The sequence below is a fragment of the Pinus tabuliformis genome, chromosome X, assembly GCF_031772625.1.
Source record: "Pinus tabuliformis cultivar Carrire ecotype Pingquan chromosome X, CPIR1, whole genome shotgun sequence".
NCBI classification, from domain to species: domain Eukaryota; kingdom Viridiplantae; phylum Streptophyta; class Pinopsida; order Pinales; family Pinaceae; genus Pinus; species Pinus tabuliformis.
In genome coordinates this window covers 401,998,338-402,020,215 of record NC_142308.1, presented here as the reverse complement: position 1 = coordinate 402,020,215, position 21,878 = coordinate 401,998,338, and the positions used below count along the sequence as shown (strand labels likewise).

Genomic DNA, 21,878 nt, shown 5'->3' with positions numbered 1-21,878 from the left:
GTGACTTCTTCTTACTTAGATTGAACTTATGATGATGAATGAATGCCTCCTAATGTTAGAGAAATCCAAGGAGGCGGCAGTTAATTGATTTCTCTGATTATGGCATTATCTTGTGATGTTTTCATTATTATTATTAGTTCTCTTGAATTATCTTTTCTTATTATCAAGACTAATGCCAAGCAACAAATAAAAGAGAACACAAGATGTAGGCATGCCGCCAGGGCAAAACCCCTCTCTAGGGGAAAACCCAGGCAAAGTTCTTTCTTTAGTAGATTCAAGATGAGACGACTAAGACCCTTAGATTGAACTTATGATGATGAATGAATGCCTCATGTTAGAGAAATCCAAGGAGGTGGCATTTAATTGATTTCTCTGTATTAGAATATTCCTATTTAGTATTTAATGCTCATTCCTTTTAGCTGTTGCTATTTGTATTCTTTTAGCAGTTTCTTAGATGAAACTGAGTGTTTCCATATTCTACATAGAAACCTGATGTTTTTATTATTGTAAATATCTTTGTATTATCATTGAGCTGTTTGCTCATTCCAAATTAATTCATTGAACATTCTTTTATGGTATCAGAGCCAGGTTAAGAGATTTCTTGAACAGTTATTCTCTCTGCATCCTAATCTCTTGAGTCCTTTCTAAGGTCGAGCCCTCTGTAAGCCAGGTAGCCTTCACTGAGTCTTAGCCTCGGCTTTGCTCACTGTGATAAAAGCTTACAGTCGTCCATCTCGATACAGAAATGGATTCTTCTCCTGCTTTATCATTTTTCTGAGGAATTAACCCTGTGGCGGTGACCGTTTCGTGGGAGCGGGATTCGTTTTCTGGCTGGCCAATTTGCACTCATCTCGTCTCCGATTCCTCTATGGACTGTTTCGGCATTGGGTTTACAAGTTAGCAATTCTGCTGTGTTTTTCATCTGAGTAAAATCGATTTGTGATTTCTCGTCATACACGCCAACTCCGACAAAGGCCTCTTCGGCTTCGATGATTTCTTCGAATTCTTCACTTCGAGATCAAATTTGAGGCGCCTGAGAGCGCTGACGGTGCTGGAAACGTGATCGAAGACCTCAATCCCACAGAAATCATCTTCCTCCTCCGCAATTAATTTGGCGAGTCTCCTAAGCTCGTTCTTAAGCTCCCGAACAGAGCGAAGGCAGTTTTTTGTGTGTAATTTCTAATAGGAACCCGACTGTCGTCTCTGCACTGTTTTTTTTCTGAATCTACGGATACATGCAATTCTTGGAATCGCCTTGAAATTAAAGCCCGACATTTCGAATCCGGCTACTTCTGCGGCAAAACCTTGTCGTCTCATCGTGGGTTCATATTTTTCAATCTACGAATCTCGTGGGATATTCGACGGCTCACGTGGGATATTCAAACGTGCTGCTGGAGATCCCCCCGCCGCTTTGCCAGGTAAACCGCACACCGCTGGGCACGCGTCCATCAAATCGTGGACTTTCGGATCTCCTTGCTTCGTGCCACATTTCAACGGCTCACGTGGGACGTGAAAAGCTTCAGCGGCAAACAGTGGGTATCTCAATTCGATCCGTCTCTGCAAGCAAAGAAAATCAAAGCGGAAAAGTGCCTGAGTGTGGCAGTGTGTCCCTTGCTGGAGATTATCAATCATTCTGGGCAGGCTGTGAATCCATTTTTCAGCTGAACGAAAGGCGTATTGAGCTGAGAACGAGTTCAGAAGAGAGCCAGATACTCCTTCAGATTTGCGTGGACCCTTTCCCACAGTCAAGGGTACAGCTACATTAGCTATATTAGCTGTTGTTTTTAAAACTGGGGAGATATATTTTTTTTGCTGGGTAAATATATTTAAAAATATATATATATATATATTTAAAGGATAAGCAGGCAGCTACATTTTTTTCTCTGTGTCAGACTTCTGTTTTTTTTGGGAAAATGGCCACGCTCACCAATCTGATGCTAGAAGGAAATCAACGCTTTAATGGCAGCAACTATAACATTTGGAAACAAAGAATGTTAACCATTTTTGAATACAGGCGTCTTGATCAGCTCATTTTGGGCAAAGAGCTCCGTCCCGGTACAGCTGGTACTGATCAAGATAAATTTGATGATCGAAATCGAGAGGCTGTTATGCTTCTCAAGCTCTCTGTCGCTGATGATCAGTTACCACAGATTCCTTCTGGCAAGACAGCTGCCGAAATCTGGCAACAGTTGAAAGAACTGCACGAGACATCTGACAAAAGCAGAGCTTTTTTTCTCAAAAATCAGTTGTTCTCCATCATGATGGACGAACATACGTCTTTACAGGAACATCTCAACAAAATTAAAGACATTCGAGATCAGCTCGAAGCCATTGGTTGGACCATGGAGGAAGAAGATATGGTAGTCATTACTTTGAAAAGTCTACCGAAATCTTATGAACACTTCATAGAAACACTCAACATTACCACCACAAATGTTGATCTGAAGTTTCCAGAATTATGTACCAAACTTCTGCAGCAGGATCGGTGGAAACAACAGTTTGGTAGTAGTGCTTCATCAGTGTCCTCGGAAAATGCATTTTCTGCAAAATATCAGTCCTCTCAGTCCTTTCAGCAGAAAGGCTCCTCTCAGCCTTTTGATCCTGCTAGGAAGAAAAGTGTGCAGTGTAATTAGTGTCACAGGTTCGGTCACATGAAGAAAGATTGCCGACAGAGGATTGCTTCTGAACAGAGGAAACAGGGAGGGCCACATCAGACAGCAATTGTTGCAGAACATTCCGAGCAGACAGAGTCTGCCTTTTACGCCTTTATGGCTAAAAGGTCTTCAGATCCTGTTCCTTCCTCTGCATGGTACATTGATTTTGGTGCATCACGCCATTTCTCTCACAGGCGTGACTGGTTTATTGACTTCTCACCTTTCAGTGATTCCGTGGTATTTGGCGGAGGTGAAAAGTACACAGTAGCTGGCAGAGGTACAGTTCAAATTCAGTCTGGTGGGCGCACACTTATATTTCTGAATGTATACTATGTTCCTGGTATGGAAATTAATCTGCTATCTGTTAGCCAGATTATGAGGAATTCTCCTCAACTTGATGTAGTGTTCAGTGCCCACAAGTGCTCCATTATTGACAGGGAGACTAGTTTAACAGTTGCTGTTGGCCTAGAGGACCATGGTCTATACAGGCTACTTGACACCGGTGACTCTCCAGAAGTGGCTCTAGCAGCACGTATCTCTCCTATCAGCACTCTATGGCATCAGCGATATGGGCATCTCAATATGCAGTATCTCTCTCAGCTCTCTCGGGAGGGACTTGTGTCTGGATTACCTGATATTCAGACTCAGCAGTTGGGGGTATGCAGCGCCTGTCAAGCGGGAAAGCAACATCGGTCTTCATTCAAAAATGGAGAATCTTGGCGCGCATCTAAGGTACTTCAGTTACTTCATGCTGATATTTGCGGTCCTATGAATACAGCTTCTATCACTGCTTGCAAATATTTTTTACTTATTGTAGATGATTTCAGTAGAAAGATGTGGGTGTATTTTTTAAAAAATAAATCTGATGCTCTTAGTACCTTTCAGAAGTTTAAAACCTTAGTGGAAAAAGAATCTGGTTGTAACATCATGACCCTTAGGACCGACAATGGGGGGGAATTTTGTTCTTCAGCGTTTGCCAACTTCTGTGATATTCATGGCATCAAACGTCAATTAACCACTCCTTACACTCCTCAGCAGAACAGTGTTGTCGAGCGTCGCAACCGCACGGTTGTTGAAATGGCTCGTTCCATGCTACAACACAGGAGTGTTCCAAACAAATTCTGGGCTGAAGCAGTATTTACTGCTGTTTATCTTCTTAACCGATCACCCACTCAGGCTGTTACAGGGAAGACTCCTGAAGAGGTTTGGTCTGGCCGTAAGCCTAAGATCAGTCATCTCAAAGTATTTGGCTCAGTTGCATATGTTTGGATTCCAGCTGCTAAGCGCTCTAAGTTGGATTCCAAAAGCCAGAAACTCATGATGACAGGGTACAGTGATCATCACAAGGCCTATAGGCTGATAGATATAGCCACTGGTCGTCTTAGCTTCAGTCGGGATGTAGTATTTGATGAAGACAAAGGATTCTTTCAGTCTTCTTCTTCTTCTGAGCAGTGTTCTGAGGATCAGCCTCACAGTGTTCTTCTTCCGGTCGGTCCACCTGATGGGAGGGATGATGTAGCATCAGTACTGGATAATACTCTATCTGAGCTTCCTCCAGAAAATAACCCTCCTCTTGCGGCCCCTATTGCTCTTGAGTCTTCTCCACCTCCTCCTGATATTGGTTCCTCTACTCCTGATATTGGTTCTTCTACTCTTCGGCCTAAATGGTGGGCTAAAACCATTGGTGATCTCCGGGATGATGAGCTCCTTGAAGGTAGAACTTCTAGACATAAGAACAGACAACAGTCTACAGTCAATTTTGCTCTTATGGCTAACCTACACAGTATTTTTGAGCCTCAAACCTATTCAGAGGCTAAGGGTACATCTGAGTGGGAACAGGCTATGGAAGCCGAATTCCAAAGCCTTCAGAAGAATCGCACATGGACGCTTTCTGATCTTCCTGCAGAAAAAAAACCCATAGGTTGCAAATGGGTGTATAAAGTGAAATACAAAGCTGATGGAACCATAGACAAGTATAAAGCTCGTCTTGTGGCTCGAGGGTTCTCACAGAAGGAAGGCATTGACTATGAGGAGACTTTTGCTCCTACAGCCAAGATGAGTACCATAAGGCTTATGCTTGCCCTAGCAGCTCAGTTCAATTGGAAAGTTCATCAGATGGATGTAAAGAGTGCTTTCCTAAACGGTGATCTCCAAGAAGAAGTCTACATGACGCAGCCTCCAGGATTCAAGGTTGCTGGTCAAGAACAGAAAGTGTGTCGATTAGCTAAAGCAATCTATGGATTGAAACAAGCTCCTCGGGCTTGGTACATGAAAATTGATCAGTACCTGACAGATCAGGGTTTTTAGCGGAGTCCATCTGATGCAAACCTGTATATCAAGCATACTGGTGATGATATCTTGTTTGTGGTTGTCTATGTGGATGACCTTATCATTACTGGCAGCTCTGCACATTTGATCCATGGGATCAAACAAGATTTATGCAGAACTTTTGAGATGATCGACTTGGGACTTCTTCATTACTGTCTGGGGGTTGAAGTTTGGCAGACTGAAAATCAGATCTTTCTCTCTCAGCCCAAGTATGCCAAAAATCTTGTGGACAGGTTCAGAATGCAGGATTGCAAACCGGCCACGACTCCTATGGAACCAGGGCTCAAACTTTCAGCACAGTCGTCCTCTCCCCTTGTGGATGAAACTTTATTCAGGCAATTAGTGGGTAGTCTCATCTACCTTACTGCTACTAGACCTGACATCAGTTTTGCAGTAAGCTACATTTCCCGCTTCATGTCAGCTCCTAAAGCTGATCATTGGCAAGCAGCAAAGCGTGTGCTACGATATGTGCGTGGCACTTCTGATTATGGTCTCCTATACACTCGAAGTTCCAAACCTATACTCCGTGGTTACACTGATTCTGACTGGGCCGGTTCGGTTGATGACCGTAAATCTACAGCTGGGTATGTGTTTAATCTAGGATCCGGTGCTGTTACTTGGACTAGTAAGAAGCAACAGGCAGTGGCTCTCTCCTCAACAGAAGCAGAGTATCGGGGAGCAGTTAAGGCATCCTGTGAGGCAGTTTGGCTTCGACGTATGCTTGCAGATATGCATGTTTCCCAGACAGGGCCTACTTCTTTGTTTTGTGATAATCAGGGAGTGCTCAAACTTGCCAAGAATCCAGTCTTTCATGAACGAACAAAGCATGTGGAAACTCATTGCCACTGCATTCGCCAGCTTGTTGAAGACGACTCAGTTCAGTTGCAATATGTTCCCACAACAGAGCAGCCTGTCGACATTTTCACCAAGCCTCTTGGTCCTGATAAATTTGTAAAATTCAGAGGGTCTATTGGTGTTGTAAATAGATTGAGCATTAAGGGAGGGTATTAGAATATTCCTATTTAGTATTTAATGCTCATTCCTTTTAGCTGTTGCTATTTGTATTCTTTTAGCAGTTTCTTAGATGAAACTGAGCGTTTCCATATTCTACATAGAAACCTGATGTTTCAACTTTCTATTATTGTAAATATCTCTGTATTATCATTGAGCTGTTTGCTCATTCCAAATTAATTCATTGAACATTCTTTTACTGTGATTATGACATTATCTTGTGATGTTTTCATTATCATTATTAGTTGTCTTGAATTATCTTTTCTTATCATCAAGACTAATGCCAAGGAACAAATAAAAGAGAACACAAGATGTAGGCATGCTGCTAGGGCAAAACCCCTTTCTAGGGGAAAACCCAGGCAAAGTTCTTCCTTCAGTAGATTCAAGGTGAGATGACTAAGACCCTTAGATTGAATTTATGATGATGAATGAATGCCTCCTCATGTTAGAGAAATCCAAGGAGGTGGCAGTTAATTGATTTCTCTGATTATGACATTATCTTGTGATGTTTTCATTATTATTATTAGTTCTCTTGAATTATCTTTTCTCATCATCAAGACTAATGCCAAGCAACAAATAAAAGAGAACACAAGTTGTAGGTATGCTGCTAGGGCAAAACCCCTCTCTAGGGGAAAACCCAGGCAAAGTTCTTCCTTCAGTAGATTCAAGATGAGACAACTAAGACCCTTACAATCTAGACTAGAGACTCCTTCCATCATGTCATCCTTTTCACTGTAATGCCACCGAGAGATCATCATTGTAATAGCACTCAGCACTAAGACCTCCTCATTGTAGTGACATTGAACCTTTCTCACTGATATGCACCGAAATCTTCACTGTTGTAACACCGAGCCCTTATTACTATAGTCATACCCTTAAACTCAAACCAAACCATGGTCACTATAGTTATACCCTTCTCACTGCTGTGGTACCGAAACAAAGTTATTGTAGTAGCACCGAACCTGTGGTAATCTGAGCTTCATTTCAGAGATATTCGCACATCACTTCAGAGATATCGAACTTGTCCTTCTGTGATTTTATGCGAGCTTCTGTGTTGGTATAATGCGAAAACCTCATCTTGGTATATATAGTAGTTTGTCCATCATAAATGTGCTGACATGACCATATGAATAGATGTGTCACTGTATAAGGTCGACATGAATATATTGACTTGAAGATAATTTAATTGAGGCTGACTTGATGGAGGAGTCTTTGACCAAACAATAAATGGCTTTGACAACAACCTAAAGCCTACGATGGAGGCTTGACCTGTAATTGACCCAAGCATGAAACCCATGCTTTAATAAGTCAATTTAATAATAATAAAAAATTCTTTTTGCTTTAGAAATATATTACATTTCACCCAAATACAATAATGAAGACCGAATTGTTGAAGAAAGTGTAACTAGGTTTGGTCTTCATAAATGTAATTTTGATCTTTGTTAATGAGTTTCTTGCTCATTTGGTAGGTCAAGCACATATTTGAGTGCTTCTAGAAAAGTCAAAGAGTCAATGTAATTGTTGAAGACCCTTACCGGCATGTTACACCATGTAAATTTATGTATTAGAGTCAAAGAATGACCTTCAAGCAAAGTCATAAGCCTCCTCTATATGTCGGCCTCACCAAAATAAGTAATTCGGAATTTTAAGGACAAGTCGACCTCAATTGATCAAGTCGGCTCAATAGGAGGGAAAAACTCCTATATGTAGGGTCATTCGACCTCACCCAAGAAGCAAGCAAATGATCTATGAAATCAACGAAGTAGTGAAGCAAGAAAAGGGTGCGAAAAGACAAGAGAAGGTGTCTCTATTGCAGCAAAGAAGGAAGGGTAGAAGGCCGAGTTTGAAAGGTCCATTTCAGGCCTAATTATAGTCACACGTGCGAGGTAAAAGAGGCTCATTTTGCTGCCATAACAGACCTACTAGTACAGTCATACAAAGAGGCTTGGTTGGGCTAGAAAAGAGTGCCAATTAGGCCTCTTACTCAAGTGAAGGAAGAAGACAACTCAAGCGAAGGAAAGAGAGCAAACAAAGCAACAATTCTTGAAGGTATCCCCTCACACGTGTGAAGAATAAGGGCCATACTACTGTTGTCCTAGATCTGCAACTACATCAGAGAAAAGAGCTTGGTTGGGTTAAGAATAAGGTCCTCTTCCTAGTTAAGAAAGTATACATCTCAAGCGAAGGAAGAAAAGAAGAATGTCCCTTCTAGGGCATGCAAACTAGGGTTGTTGCAGTAAAGCTATTAGTTACTGAAAGGAGAAAAAAGGAGGACGAAGTGTTGCAAGAGGAAGTGATCTCGGATCAAAAGGAAAGGCTTGACTTGTGCTTGGAGGATCTTCTTGTCAAGGGTCTAGGGTTTGGCATTTGTCAATTGAAGCTTCAATAAGAGAAATTTGCAGAAGAGTTTTCCTCTCTACGAGAGAGAGGTTTTGCCTTGGTTGAGAGCCAACATCTTGTGTTCTTGTCTCTTTTGTTTTGGTAACTATTTTATGAAGTAAGTGAACTCACTCTAATAATGGTAAGAGAAGATTGTGTTAATAAGAAAAGTAAAAAGTACTTCACAAATTGTTATCATCGTAAGAAGAATCTCACTATAACCCAGATGCCCTAGATTCTTCAACATGAACCTAGTTACATTCTCCAACATTCCCTCTTAAGTAGGGAGGTTTTCATATTTACATATAATCAAAGAGGTACATGGAAGATCTCAAATCAGATCATCTATGAAGAAGTTTAGGCACCGCAATGCCATGGACTAGATTCTTGACCAGGGCAATCTATCCATTGGTCTCTCAACAATTTAGGCACCGCAATTGCACGGACTATGTTCCTCACCAGGGCAATCTATTCAGGTGGGACTAAGATGGACTCAAGCTTTCAGGCTCTCTATGTACGATCAAGCTTACTTACTAACCATCAACCCAGGGATCCAGGTGTGTATCCAAAAATAGAGCTCTATGGCCAACAACACCTTTCCAACTTCGGGACCTAGACATCAACACAAAGTGCCGGCCAGATGTCCTCCCAGGCAATGCTTCACTTACAAAGCCTCAACACTCCTTGATCCAACATGCCGTCGAGAGATTCACCTGTACAAACACAACCCCAATCAATAATATACTTTCACATGTACATAATCAAATACAAACCTTCGGGGTCTTCCAGACAAGTGATGTTGCTTCTCAACATAGTAGGACTATCAACTGAATCTTTGACAAAAGATTCCTCAATCATATACTTTCCTTTCCTACTTCATATATAGCAACATATCTTTCAAAAAGCATTCTCCAATTAAAACTATGCTATGCCCTTTCAACCAGGGAGCTTCCCTTTATTCAGTCTCCCACTTAATTTCAGGGAGATCTCTCTTATTCAGGGTCCCTCTTAATCTAAGGAGATCAACTTCTTTTCTTCGACATTGGAGAATCTTTTGTCACTTTCAACCATTACATCAGAGTTATCATTACCATCACTATCCACATCATGCTTATCATATCAACAAACATCTTCACCATATTGAAGATTGTGTCCCTGCACAACTTAGATAGCAAGTACAACCAAATCTATAGAAGCATGAAGTTAGCCATATCAAAATTACGGAAGCATTTCAACCTTATATATATCAGATACTAAAACAAACAAGAGACATAATCTTCAACATCTTGCTAGGGACTTTGTCATAAACCCTAGACTACTTCATAACAACTTTCATTACATCTAGGGTTTCAATGCTCCTTCCAAAGGTACGACATACCCTACTACAACTTATAGCAAACCCTAGAAACAATTCAAATATAGATCTACAAAGTATCTAACAACTTTCATTATTTATATGTTAGACTTCCCACTAGGGTTTCATACAAATCCTAGATATCATACATGAGAATTAACAATCAAAACCAATCATATCTTAGTCATCAACATGACCAACTTCTACTAGGGTTAGCTGCAAACCCTAGATTTTTCAATCAAACGCCAATCACAACTAAAACTTAGATTTCAACAATCTTACACAAATCTCAAATTATCATATTGTCATCATACATCAGAGATTTTCACTTCTACTAAGGTTTAACATCAAAACCCTAGAATTTCACAAATGCTATCATCCTAGAGAAACAAACTTTGACAAGAAGACCTTATTGGGAGATGACATGGTATTCAATGATGTCAACGTAGTGACACATGGTCTCACCAGGTGTTGCCATGTGGCAGTGATCAATAACATTTTTGGAATGACAAGGAGGTCAAATTTGGGTGACACATGGCATCTCTCTCAGGTTCCCACGTGGATCATCGACGTCACTGACGAGTTGTCCAAAGACCCTAAGGTCCAAGTCATATGAATCGGTTACATGGGATGTCGGCTCGGTCATTTAAATTTATTAAAATCCTGAATTCCCTAGAACAAAATTGGTTGGCCCTTCCATGGCCCAAACTATAAATATGGTGTCACAAATTGTTTGGTCACACAACTTTGGCAATTGATCATTCGTCTGTGGTTTGGCATGAGTGGTTTGCGGCCAAAACTATTTTGTTTGATTTGATGCTATTCTTGTTTGATTTGGTTCGGTTCCTCCAACTTGGGTTGTATGCGGGACACATTCTTTTTAAGTCTGGTTTCGTTACGAGGAATGGTGGCTAAGCAACCACTTTGTAATCGATTGACAACCCCTCTCGACATTGCTTTCATGTATTGACAGGGGAAGGCCACTATGGCCCTAGGCAAATCTATTATGATGGCAGAGTATTGTATATCACTGTGACCCCTAAGGCAATGGCCAAGTATGGTATATCATTATGATCCCTGGGGTTGATTATTGTAGCCACTGTGGCCTTGACGAGGATAAGGTCGAGTACTGTCGCCAATGTGGCCTGAGACCTTGACATAGACAAGGTCGAGTACAATGTAGCATTGTGGGCTTGAGCCTTCACAAATGAGGGCGAGTACAATATAGCCGGACCCAGGAAGGTCTGGAGAGTCAACAGGGCTTCGTTGAATATGGTGACTCCATAATAAAGAAATGAGAATCGCCAGTGTTCCAAGGTACACTGAGAGAGAATTGGTAAGTTCTTGGTATAATGTATGTGTGGTCTAGAGTTCGACCTATGGTGTGAATAGGTTGGTTATTTTTTAATATATTCGCCCATTTTGTCGCAGTGTTTTCAACTTTTGGTGACCCGTGCCGGTAATTGGAATTCAACGATCCATTGAAGGGCGCTCAGAAAGGGGCAGTTTGTTGAATATTTAACCTTTTATATGGTTTATTATGGGTTATTGGAGTCATTATTAATCCAAATTGAAATCTGGAAGAGGCAGAGTGTTTAGGGCTCAAAAAAAGATGTGGCTAGAGGGGTTTCACTGTGTTTTGTCTCATATTTGATGATCAAAAGCTCTTGTGCATGTTTGGTAAAGTTATGAGCTTGTTGTAGGTGATTTTGATACATGAATTAAACAGGTTTCGAGGAAGGGTTTGAGTGACCAAATTGCAATTCTATTTGGAATAGAGTTGGGTATAGCAGTATGGCATCCAACAACAGAGATTGACATGAGTTTTGTGACAATTGAGATGATGGCTGCAAGTTGTATGGCAGTGGTTGCAGGTTGTTGTTGATTGGTGGTAGCATCAGATGTGCTCTAGCCACGAAATTTGGTGGAGAGGTTGGGGCTGATGAGATCTCCAATACCCAGAAAGGGTTTGGGTAGATTCTAAACATTGCAGGAGATATTAAAATAATTAATATTTTTAATGGAGTCCCTAAGTCTAAACTTAGGGAAATTAATATAAAATTGTGTTAGAATGGTCGAAAAGACATGGATATGCCAAATCTAATCTTAGCCATTGATTAGGGACTTAATCTCGGCCGTTGATATGTCAACGAGAAAAGTATAAGAGGAGGCTTGAGGGTCACTTGGAGAACACACCAGAGTGATTAGTCATTCTATTCTCTAGAGCGGGGTTTGCTAAGAGAGATAGAATCAGTGATCGGAGTTGCAAATGAGGGGCATTGAGTACAGAGCAATGTTGTTAAAAGCGCGAGCGGGATTAAATCGGCGCTGGGAATAAAGCGGAAAAAATCGGCAAAAGCGGGAAAAAAGCGGAAAAAAACGGGAAAAAAGCGTTTGGCACAAAAATATTCATTTTTTTTTCAATTTTTTTAATATCTAAACCATCTACAACATAAAATAAATACATTGACACATAAATATGATAAAAAAACTAATATATAAGATGTTTAATATCATTTCTAGCGCTAAAATCACACATAACATTGAATCATGTCCTGAATAGTAAGTCCTGAGTCCCAACTCGGCCTCAAAATATCAAAAAAAAATATGATAATGTATCTCATCATGTCATAATGTCATATACAATAAAATGAAAGTCTAATCCTATTGATTTCCTCTGCCCCTCTTGCGAGAAAATGGCACAGCTTTCTCTTTCCCTCTAGATGTAGAAGCTGGTGCCTGTGTTGGTGGAAATGGCAGTGGAGTCTGACGTGCTCTAGAAGCTGAAGAACTAGTAGTAGCAGCTACAGGAGGTAGACGGAGACCACGTCCTCTACTGGTGGTAGTGGTAGCCCGGGTAGGCGGTGTCACCTCCTCCTCCTGCTCCTCCTCCTCCACCTGCTCCTCCTCCTGCTCCTCCTCCCCCTCCTCCTCCCCCTCATCCTGCACTAACCAATCATTAGTGGGATCCATGAGAGGCCTCTCGGTCTCAACCCTCCATTCAGCAGTGGTGTCAATCCCATCCAATGAGATGGCATCCATATCAGGTGTCCTCTCTAGTTGCCTCACCCACAATCGAAGATTGTAGTAGACATAGACCATGTCATTAAGTCTATGGGACTCCAACCTGTACAAAGTTTATGAAATAATAATTAATAATTAATATTATAAAAAAAATATTGTTTAATGAATTCAAAAATTTATTTGGAAATTTGCAATATTTTAAATGTTTTAAGTGTTAACCTATTGCGCTTCTTGTTGTGTATTTTTTCAAATACACTCCAATTGCGCTCACATCCTGAGGAGCTGCATGTTTGGCTGAGGATGCGTACGGCAAGCTTTTGCAAAAGGGGTACTCTGCCACCATACATCTTCCACCATGCGTCTACAACAAAATTACAAATAAAATTTTAAATAAACATAAGAAAAAAATGGAATTTGAAGAGACAATGAAATTTGAAACAAAGTTACAAAGTACAAACTAAAAAATACCTGGCATTTTAATCGTCCTATCAGTGACAACCATCTCAAAGCCAAATGTGCCACCTGACATCTTATATGTCTCAATTTGTTTAGAGATCTCTATACGTTGTTCTGGAGATCTCACCATCTTCTGGACACAGGATAATAATCCATCAATTACCTCAGCGTCAAAATCAAACCCACATGCATAAGAAAATGCAGGGTTCAGGAAAAGCCCAGCAGCATGAATGGGACGATGGAGTGTGTTGTTCCATCGCTCATCAATCACTTCCCATAGAAGGAGTTGTTTCTGAAACCCATCATCTCCCTTATCATCATAGTAGGACCGAATGGCTTCTTTGGCCCTGTCCATGGCTTCATACAAATAGCCCATTGCGGGTTTCTCACCATCAACCAACCGAAGAACCTTTACCAAAGATTCAGTAACGGCGCACACCTCCTGCACTCCCGCCCAGAAGTCTTCCTGGTATGAAACTAGTCTGCATACGGCCTCTCCTTCTGGTTTGCGACTCATTGACGAAGCACGCCACTCCTCTGAAAGAAACATTCTCTTCAAATCCCACATAGAATTCAAAAGGGATTGAAGAGATATGAAACTCGTCGCAAACCGTGTAATGGCGGGGCGCACCAACTCTTTGTTGTTGGTGCATCTTCTCATCAAGCTAAGCACAGATGTATGATTTTAAATAAATTTTGTGATGCTTTTTGATGAGTCAACAATATCTTTGACAAAGGGAATTTTCCCTATGTCCTCTAACATCAAATCAATACAATGGGCAGCACAAGGTGTTCAAAATAAAGTAGGATGCCTGTCCATAAGCATTCTACCAGCAACAACATAATTTGCAGCATTGTCCATTATGACTTGGACAACATTTTCTGCACCCACCTCCAAAATAAACACATCCAGCAAATCACATAAAGTTCTTGCATCTTTGATTTGATGAGTTGCATCAATAGATTTGATAAACATAGTCCCCTTGGGACAACTAACCAAGAAGTTTATAAGGGTTCTCCCCTTTTGGTCAGTCCAACCATCTGACATAACAGTACATCTTGTTTGTGCCCATGATGCCCTAAAATCCTCCAATCTTTGGGTGCAGTCACGCTTTTCATCTTGAAGAAGCCGGCCTCTGAAATCATGATAAGAAGGGATTTTGTACCCCGGGCCAACACTGGCAATAGCATCAACAACAGGTTGGAAAAATGGATTATTCCTTACAATGCTGAAGGAATATCACTCCAGAGGAGAAATTTTGCCATCAACCTATCAACTTGTTCTTTTTCAGTTCTTTTTAGCATTGAACCGATAGTTGGTTGTGAACCAGGTGTGGTTCGAGGAACAAAAAATGATGATGCAGCTACCGGATTGACTGACGCTGCAGTAGAACCAGTGCCACTTGGTCCACTTCCTTCAGCTGACCTTCTTAGTTGCCTTTTGAGTTCTTCTTTGGCCTCTCTAGTGTGCTCTAATTCTCCCAATGCTCTCATGGCTCTTTGGATAAGTTCAGGATTTGTATTTATACAGGGCCCCACATCATGTCCAGGGATTTGTGCAAGGTGGTACTTCAACCTGTACACCCCCCCGCGTATCTCCTTTCCACACAACTTGCAATTCAAGTTTTGTCTATGTATTCTAGCAATCTTATCGATCCGTTGCATAAGTAACATAGGCACATCCATGCACATGAGTCTGTAATACCTTTAATTCTTTGTCCTGGATAAATTTCAGATCAAGTGGTATCAGAGCCTTTAGGTTACTAAGGTTAGACAAGCTTGTGCTGGATCTTGTTGTTGAATGCTAACTAGATCAAAGCTTAAATTAGGAGAAGGAGAGTTGGCTGAAACTAACCCGGAATCAGACCCCCAGTTCATGGATAGTTTTATGACCATGAGATCCATGGTGGAGGAATTGTATAGGGAATTTAAGAAAAATAGAGATGAAAATTCATCAAACTCCAAACAAGACAAAGGAGTAGAAGAATCTCTCCTACATGACCACTCTAAAGGCGAAGGGAAAGAAGAAACATTTCTCACGCCTCTTAATAGCCCCGAAAATAAAAAGAAGACATCTATGATTAAATTAGATGTTAAATTTGATTTACCAATATATGATGGAGAGTTGAATGCAGAGAAGCTGGATAATTGGATCAGACAGATTGATGTTTATTGCAGAGTGCAGAGCATTGACTTCAACAAGAGTAAGATTCAGCTGGCCAGCCTATGCCTTGGAGGCACTGCCTTGGTATGGTGGGAAGGCAGGACACAAGCTGACATGAAGAAACATGGTAAGATTCTTTCTGTCTGGAGTGAATTTGTTTCTGCAATTAAAAAGCAATTCTATCCACTAGCCTACATGCAGCAAGCCATGATGAGCTGGCAAACTCTTCGACAACTGAAAGGGCAAAGTGTACAAGGTTACACCCAAGAATTTAGGAAAAGAGCTTTGATTCTAGGGATTTTGTTAGACTCACCTGAGACTCTGTTGAAGTATATAGGTGGTCTACACAGCTACATGAGGCACACTATCCTCATGTTTAATCCCACCGGCATAGATGAGGTATCCGTTCAGGCTACACATCTAGAAGCTAGAGGTAAGAATGGGAACCAAGAAGTTGGGGGATCATCCAAACCCACTGCAAGCAAAAATAAGGAGAAAAGAAAACATAAATGGAAAGAGAGGAAGACAAACAGTGTACAAAAAAGCAAGTCTTCATGCACTCATTGTAAGAAAGATGGGCATGATGATGAACACTGCTGGATTCTGCATCTGGAGTTGAAACCTAAGAAGTTCGAGGGCAAGAAGAAGAAGACTGCTGCAGCTATTCAAAAGGATTTGGGGTCAGACTCAGGAGATGAAGCAACAATCACAGCCACATGTATAAGAGGTAAAAATTCTGAAGCATCTACTAGTAATTCTGCACAATCTACTTATAATGAAGAAAATGAGAGAAAAAGACATGAGCTTTTTCATATTCGAGTTATTTCCAATCATCAAAAGATTGATACTTTGTTTGATAGTGGCTCACAAGTAAATTTAATTTCTGAGCAATTGTAAAGAAGTTGGGATTAATAATCACACCTCACAAGAAACCATATCCATTAGGTTGGTTGTGTGATAAAGCAAAGCTACAAGTGACTAGACAATGTAAACTTAAGTTTTCTTTTGGGTCAGCATTTGTAGATGAGGTTGAGTTAGATATAGTTCCTCTGGATATATGTGGAATTGTTTTAAGAAGTCCTTCCTTGTATGATAGAAACGCTGTTTTCTATAGAGCTGAGAACGAGTATCTACTCATTAAAGATGGAATCGAATATATTGTAAGAGCTCATAAGCTCAAGAATAATTATACTCTCATAAACTTAGGGCAGATGAAACGAATTGTAAATTCATGCAAACAATTTTTACTGATGGTTGTAAAGGAAAAGAAACCCGATAAAACCAATGTATTTGAGGGCTGTAATGCTAAACAACAAGCTGATTTAGGAAAATTTGTTTCAGAATATGATATATTGTTTCAAGAAGCTAAAGGTCTGTCGCCCAAAAAGGAAATAGTGCATGATATTAATTTGCAGCAAGATGCTCCATTGCCTAACATCAGAATGTACAGGTTGTCCGCTTTAGAGAATGCAGAAATCAAGAAGCAGGTACAAGAGCTGCTCGAGAAGGGGTTCATTAGACCTAGCACATCACCATGCGGGTCTCCAATTGTTCTGGTGAGAAAGAAAGATGGCTCGTGGAGAATGTGCATTGATTACCGAGCACTGAATAAGATAACGATAAAAAATCGTTATCCCCTTCCTCGCATAGATGATCTATTAGATTAGTTGAAGGAAGCTATTTATTTTTCCAAGTTAGACTTGCATAGTGGCTATCATCAGGTCAGAGTTGCAGCGCAAGATGCATGGAAGACTGCTTTCAAAACAAAGCAGGGACTGTATGAGTGGCTGGTTATGCCTTTCGGCTTAACTAATGCTCCTGCTAATTTCATGAGAATAATGAATGATGTACTTAGACCCTTCCTTGACAATTTTGTTATTATATATCTGGATGACGTTCTTATATTTAGCAAAAGGTGGGAAGAACATTTAAAGCATGTTAAGCAGACTCTAGATGTTTTGAAAAGAGAGAATCTTTATGTTAAACTCTCAAAATGTGAATTTGGCAAAACATCTTTGAATTATTTGGGACATATAGTAGGGGGTGGTGAATTGAAGATACATCCCTCTAAGGTTGCAATCATTGTAAATTGGCCTAAACCCAAATCTGCTACAGAAGTTAGAAGCTTCTTAGGAGCAGCACAATATTGGAGAAAGTTTATTTCTAACTTTTCTTTAATTGCAGCTCCCTTACATGCTTTAACAGGATTGAACAAGGTGTTTTAGTGGGGAGGCAAACAGTAGAAAGCCTTCGACACCTTGAAAGAAAAGATTAGTACAACACCAGTACTAGCACTGGTCAATCTTCAAAGACCATTTGAGATTGAAACAGATGCCAGTGACTATGCCATGGGAGCAGTGTTGATGCAGCACGGTAAATCCATATGTTATCATTCTGAGACATTTAATTCTACAGTAGTTAACTATCCCTCATATGATAAATAATTGTATGCATTAATATAGAGTGTGAAAAAGTGGAAACATTGCTTAATGGGCAAAGAGACAGTTATACATACTGATCATTAACCACTTCAATATCTACACTCCCAAACTAAGTTGCAGTAATCAAGACACTATAGATGGATGGGTTTTCTACAACAATTTCATTTAGTCATCAGATATAAAAAGGGCATACACAATAAAGTTGCAAATATGTTGTTCAGACCAATTATAAATGCATCTACTATACTTAAGCATAATTCAGTATTGCATGAGAGCTACATTGAACAATATGCTCAAGATATAGATTTTAAAGATGTATATGCAACTTTAAGTCAAGGCAAACGAGTAGAAGAATTGGATTATCATGTTAAGGACCAACTTTTGTATCATTATGGGAAGCTATGCATTCCACAAACTGAAAGAGTAAAGATAATTCGAGAAGCACACACTTCTCTAATATTAGGTCACTTTGGTGTAAGTAAAACCGTTGCACAGCTGCAAAGATTTTGATATTGGCCAAAAATGAATGAAAAAATTTCTAGATATGTAAGAGGGTGTACCATGTGTGCTAAAAGCAAGCCCAACAATAGAAAACTAGGCTTGTACACTCCGCTACCAGTTCCTTCTCATCCTTGGGAAAGTGTTTCCATGGACTTTGTTGGAGGACTGCCTAAATCTAGGAAAGGTCATGACTATTTATATGTTGTTGTGGATAGGTTCAGCAAAATGTGTATTTTAATACCTTGTAACAAACAGATTATAGCTGAACAAATTGCAAAGTTGTTCTTCTAGCATGTATGGGTCCATTTTGGATTACCCACTTCCATAATATCAGATCGAGATACCCGATTTGTTGGGAAATTTTGGTAAATTTTGTGGGAATTGACGGACACCAGGCTGAAGAAGAACACAAATTTTCATCCGCAAACAGATGGCGAAACTGAAGTGGTCAACATGACAGTGATCCAGTTGCTCAGAGGCTATTGCAACAAGCATCCCAAACTTTGGGATGAACATTTATGTTATGTGCATCATGCTTACAACTGAGCCCTGTTTTGGTTTCATACCGAGGTCTTCCTTGGATCTTGTCTTTGGTAAAGACATAGCAGTTGATGGACACAGTGATGTGGACAAGGCAACCAAGTTCATTGAACAAATCCAAGCGATTCACTAGGCAGTACAAGAACAACTGAAAAAGGGCCAGGCCAAGTACAAGGCAAGGCATGACAAGCATCGGATGGAGCATAGTTTCCAAGTTGGTGATCAAGTCTGGCTGTATATTAGCAAAGACAGAATGCAAGGTGAAGGTAAGAAGCTAAAGCCAATAAGGTATGGACCTTTCAAGATACTTGAGAAAATTGGTGAGAATGCTTTTCGCCTTGATCTACCAGCTTACATGTACATCTACTCAGTGGTTAATGCAGACAGCTTGAGACTATTTGAACCTTCATTAATCGAAGATCCCGAAGAGCAGAGTCAATTGCCTTCTATTGATGATCTGTTGCCTGAATATCTTAATGAATTGCAGGAAGATACAATTTTGGATAGGAAGGTAAGAACTACGCGCATAGGGGATGTTGAATACCTCGGGATTGGACTCCAGGTTCAAAACCAAGTAGTGCGAAATGGATAGAAATTGAGCAAGCAAGGAAGCAATACCCTCACTTGATTGATGCTTAAAAGAAAACCAACTTTTAGTGGTCCAAAAGCTTTTTTAGTGGGAAGGCCATGATCGGAATTGGATCCTAGAACACTCTCTAAGTTTTCATGACTGTTTCAAATTATGCTAAAAGATTCAAGTCCTAGAAAAATCAAAGCTATCAGAATGAATCCTCGTAATAGTTGCAGTTGTGGCCAGAGCGGAGCAACGAGGACCCTCAGTCGACCGCGCAGACCGTTGGCCCATGGTAACGCGCACTGGCACAAACTGGCAAAACCGTAGGCCAAATCAAGAAACGGGGGTGGTTTCTGATACGCGATAGAGGGCGTCCCCCTCAGTGAAGGAAAGCCCCGAATCGCTCGGACTTGAAATTGCTATAAAATTTGGAAAAGTAACGCATTTGGTTTTGTAGTGCGGGATTCCACAAACCGACAGGATATCGGAAGGCCTCGAGGCGGTAAGCAGTTTTGGCTGAGTCTCGCCTAATGCCACACATCGGGCGACATGCGTTTGGTGGATGGGAGAGAAAATCGCCCGCATCAGATGGGTAAACATCGTGCGACTTGTACGCCAGATATGAAGGATGGCCGTAGGATCTGGGGCGCCCAGATCAATGGCGGAGATGCGTCCCGATGACTGACTAGATTTGACAGGTCAAAAAAAGAAAGATGACAGGGGATTTGAAGTCCGACGTGGATGATGAGTTGGCAAACGATTCATGATTCGCGGGCGATCTTGAAGCAAATGGAATTAACGACCATTCAAAAATGATTCAAGGATTCTGACACCCAGTTTGTTGGGAAACAAGTGGCCACCTCCCTGCGAGGCGTTACCTAGTGATGATGACACAGAGCAAAGGAATTCGAATGGACAAAGGTAAGGAAACCAGAAGGCCGAGAAGCAGAAACGAACAGTCAAAAGAACAAACTGGCTTTAAAGCCGTGACGTGACAAAAGCAAAAAACACACAGAGAGGCAGACGAGAGTTAGCTAGACGCAGGAAGCTAATAGCAGAGAACAAAGAGTAGAAGGTGAGCTGACCTGAAGGCAGTGTCGAGACAGACAGAGCCAGAGAGAGTCAGAGAGCCTGTATACTCCATTGAAGGCTTGAGAGGTTCAAGCAAACTCCTCGGCATAAGCCTGACATACTACTGTGACCCTCAGAGGTCGAGTTTCATTAAGGAGAGTCTGTGCACTCCATTCCTATTGACTTCATTCTGTTTAGTGAGTTTCGAATTGAGCTCACTGTTGTAAAAACTCTGCTTGAAACATAATAGAGAGGCCACCATTGAAAGGCTGGACAAGGAGACGTAGCCCAGGAGCTTTCGGTGAACTCCTTATTAAACTTGTTTTGTTTACATGTTTGACTGTTATGTTTTCTCTGATTGCCTCAGTGTCTATGTATTCTAGCAATCTTATTGATCCGTTGCATAAGTAACATAGGCACATCCATGCACATGAGTCTATAATACCTTTAATTCTTTGTCCTAGATAAATTCCAGATCAAGCATACTTCTGTGCAGAGAAGGATGTTACTAGAGAATCAACTGAGGTCATATTAGATGAAGAAGGGAGAACCAATTGACACCTTCCTCGGAGGACTGAATGAAATCCGAGATCAGTTGATTACAATAGAAGCCACGCCGGATCAAGAATTGATAGTGAGGACAACTCTGAATGCAGTCTTAGAAGACTGGGAGGTATTTGTCTAGAGTATACTGGGCAGAGGGACGCTTCCACCTTGGGATGAGATGTGGGCGGCTCTTCGCCAAGAAGAGATCAGATGACAGTCAAAGGCGGGAAGCAGCAGTAAGGGGATCAAAGTCAAAGAGGAGGAAGATGTTGCCCTAGCATCTGAGGGAAAGCAAGAAAAGCGGAAGAAGAAGGATCTCTCCAAGATCAAGTGCTTCCACTGTGGGGAGCTGGGTCATTATGCGACCCAGTGTCCAAGGAAGAAGAGTAAGGGAGAGTCTTCCGAGACTAAGGTAGCGCCAACAAGGGTAGAGAAGGAAGTGGAGACAGACGATGACTGTGACATGAGTGCACATGCACCACTTGAGCAAAAGTGGGGAGACATTGAGCTGTAGTCAGGCGGACTACAGGCGATGAGGGGCAGGATCCTCGAGGTACCTAGCCTCTTGGATTAGATCTTGCTACGGGAGCCAGCCCTAAAGAGGAGTAGTCGGACTGGCTGATATGGGTAGAGATGGATGTGGATGGAGCAACAGAGAGAGCTGGTGCAACATTCCCTGCAACAGTGCGAGAGGCACGGGAGTGTTGCACCATTGCATGATGGCACAGATAGGTGTGCAACGGTGCGAGATGAAGGGAGTTGTTGCAATAGCGCAGAGGTCAAAGAGGGGGCACTTGTCAGCGGCAGAGGGAGCTTCAACATCAGGAGGGTCTCT

General features: G+C 41.2%; 2 protein-coding genes across 2 annotated transcripts in view; one reads left to right on the top strand and one right to left on the bottom strand.

Moving 5' to 3' along the window:
• Positions 1–21,878, top strand: part of LOC149140215 (leucine aminopeptidase 1-like) — an 82,478-nt gene that overhangs the window by 45,390 nt on the left and 15,210 nt on the right. The window lies entirely within an intron of this gene.
• On the bottom strand, positions 12,391–13,270 carry LOC149140216 (uncharacterized). Its single transcript, XM_089448412.1, has 2 exons — positions 12,970–13,270; positions 12,391–12,853 (listed from the first exon to the last, which is right to left on the bottom strand). Exons 1-2 carry the CDS (start codon positions 13,095–13,097, stop codon positions 12,391–12,393), a joined length of 591 nt encoding a protein of 196 aa, XP_089304538.1. The 5' UTR covers positions 13,098–13,270.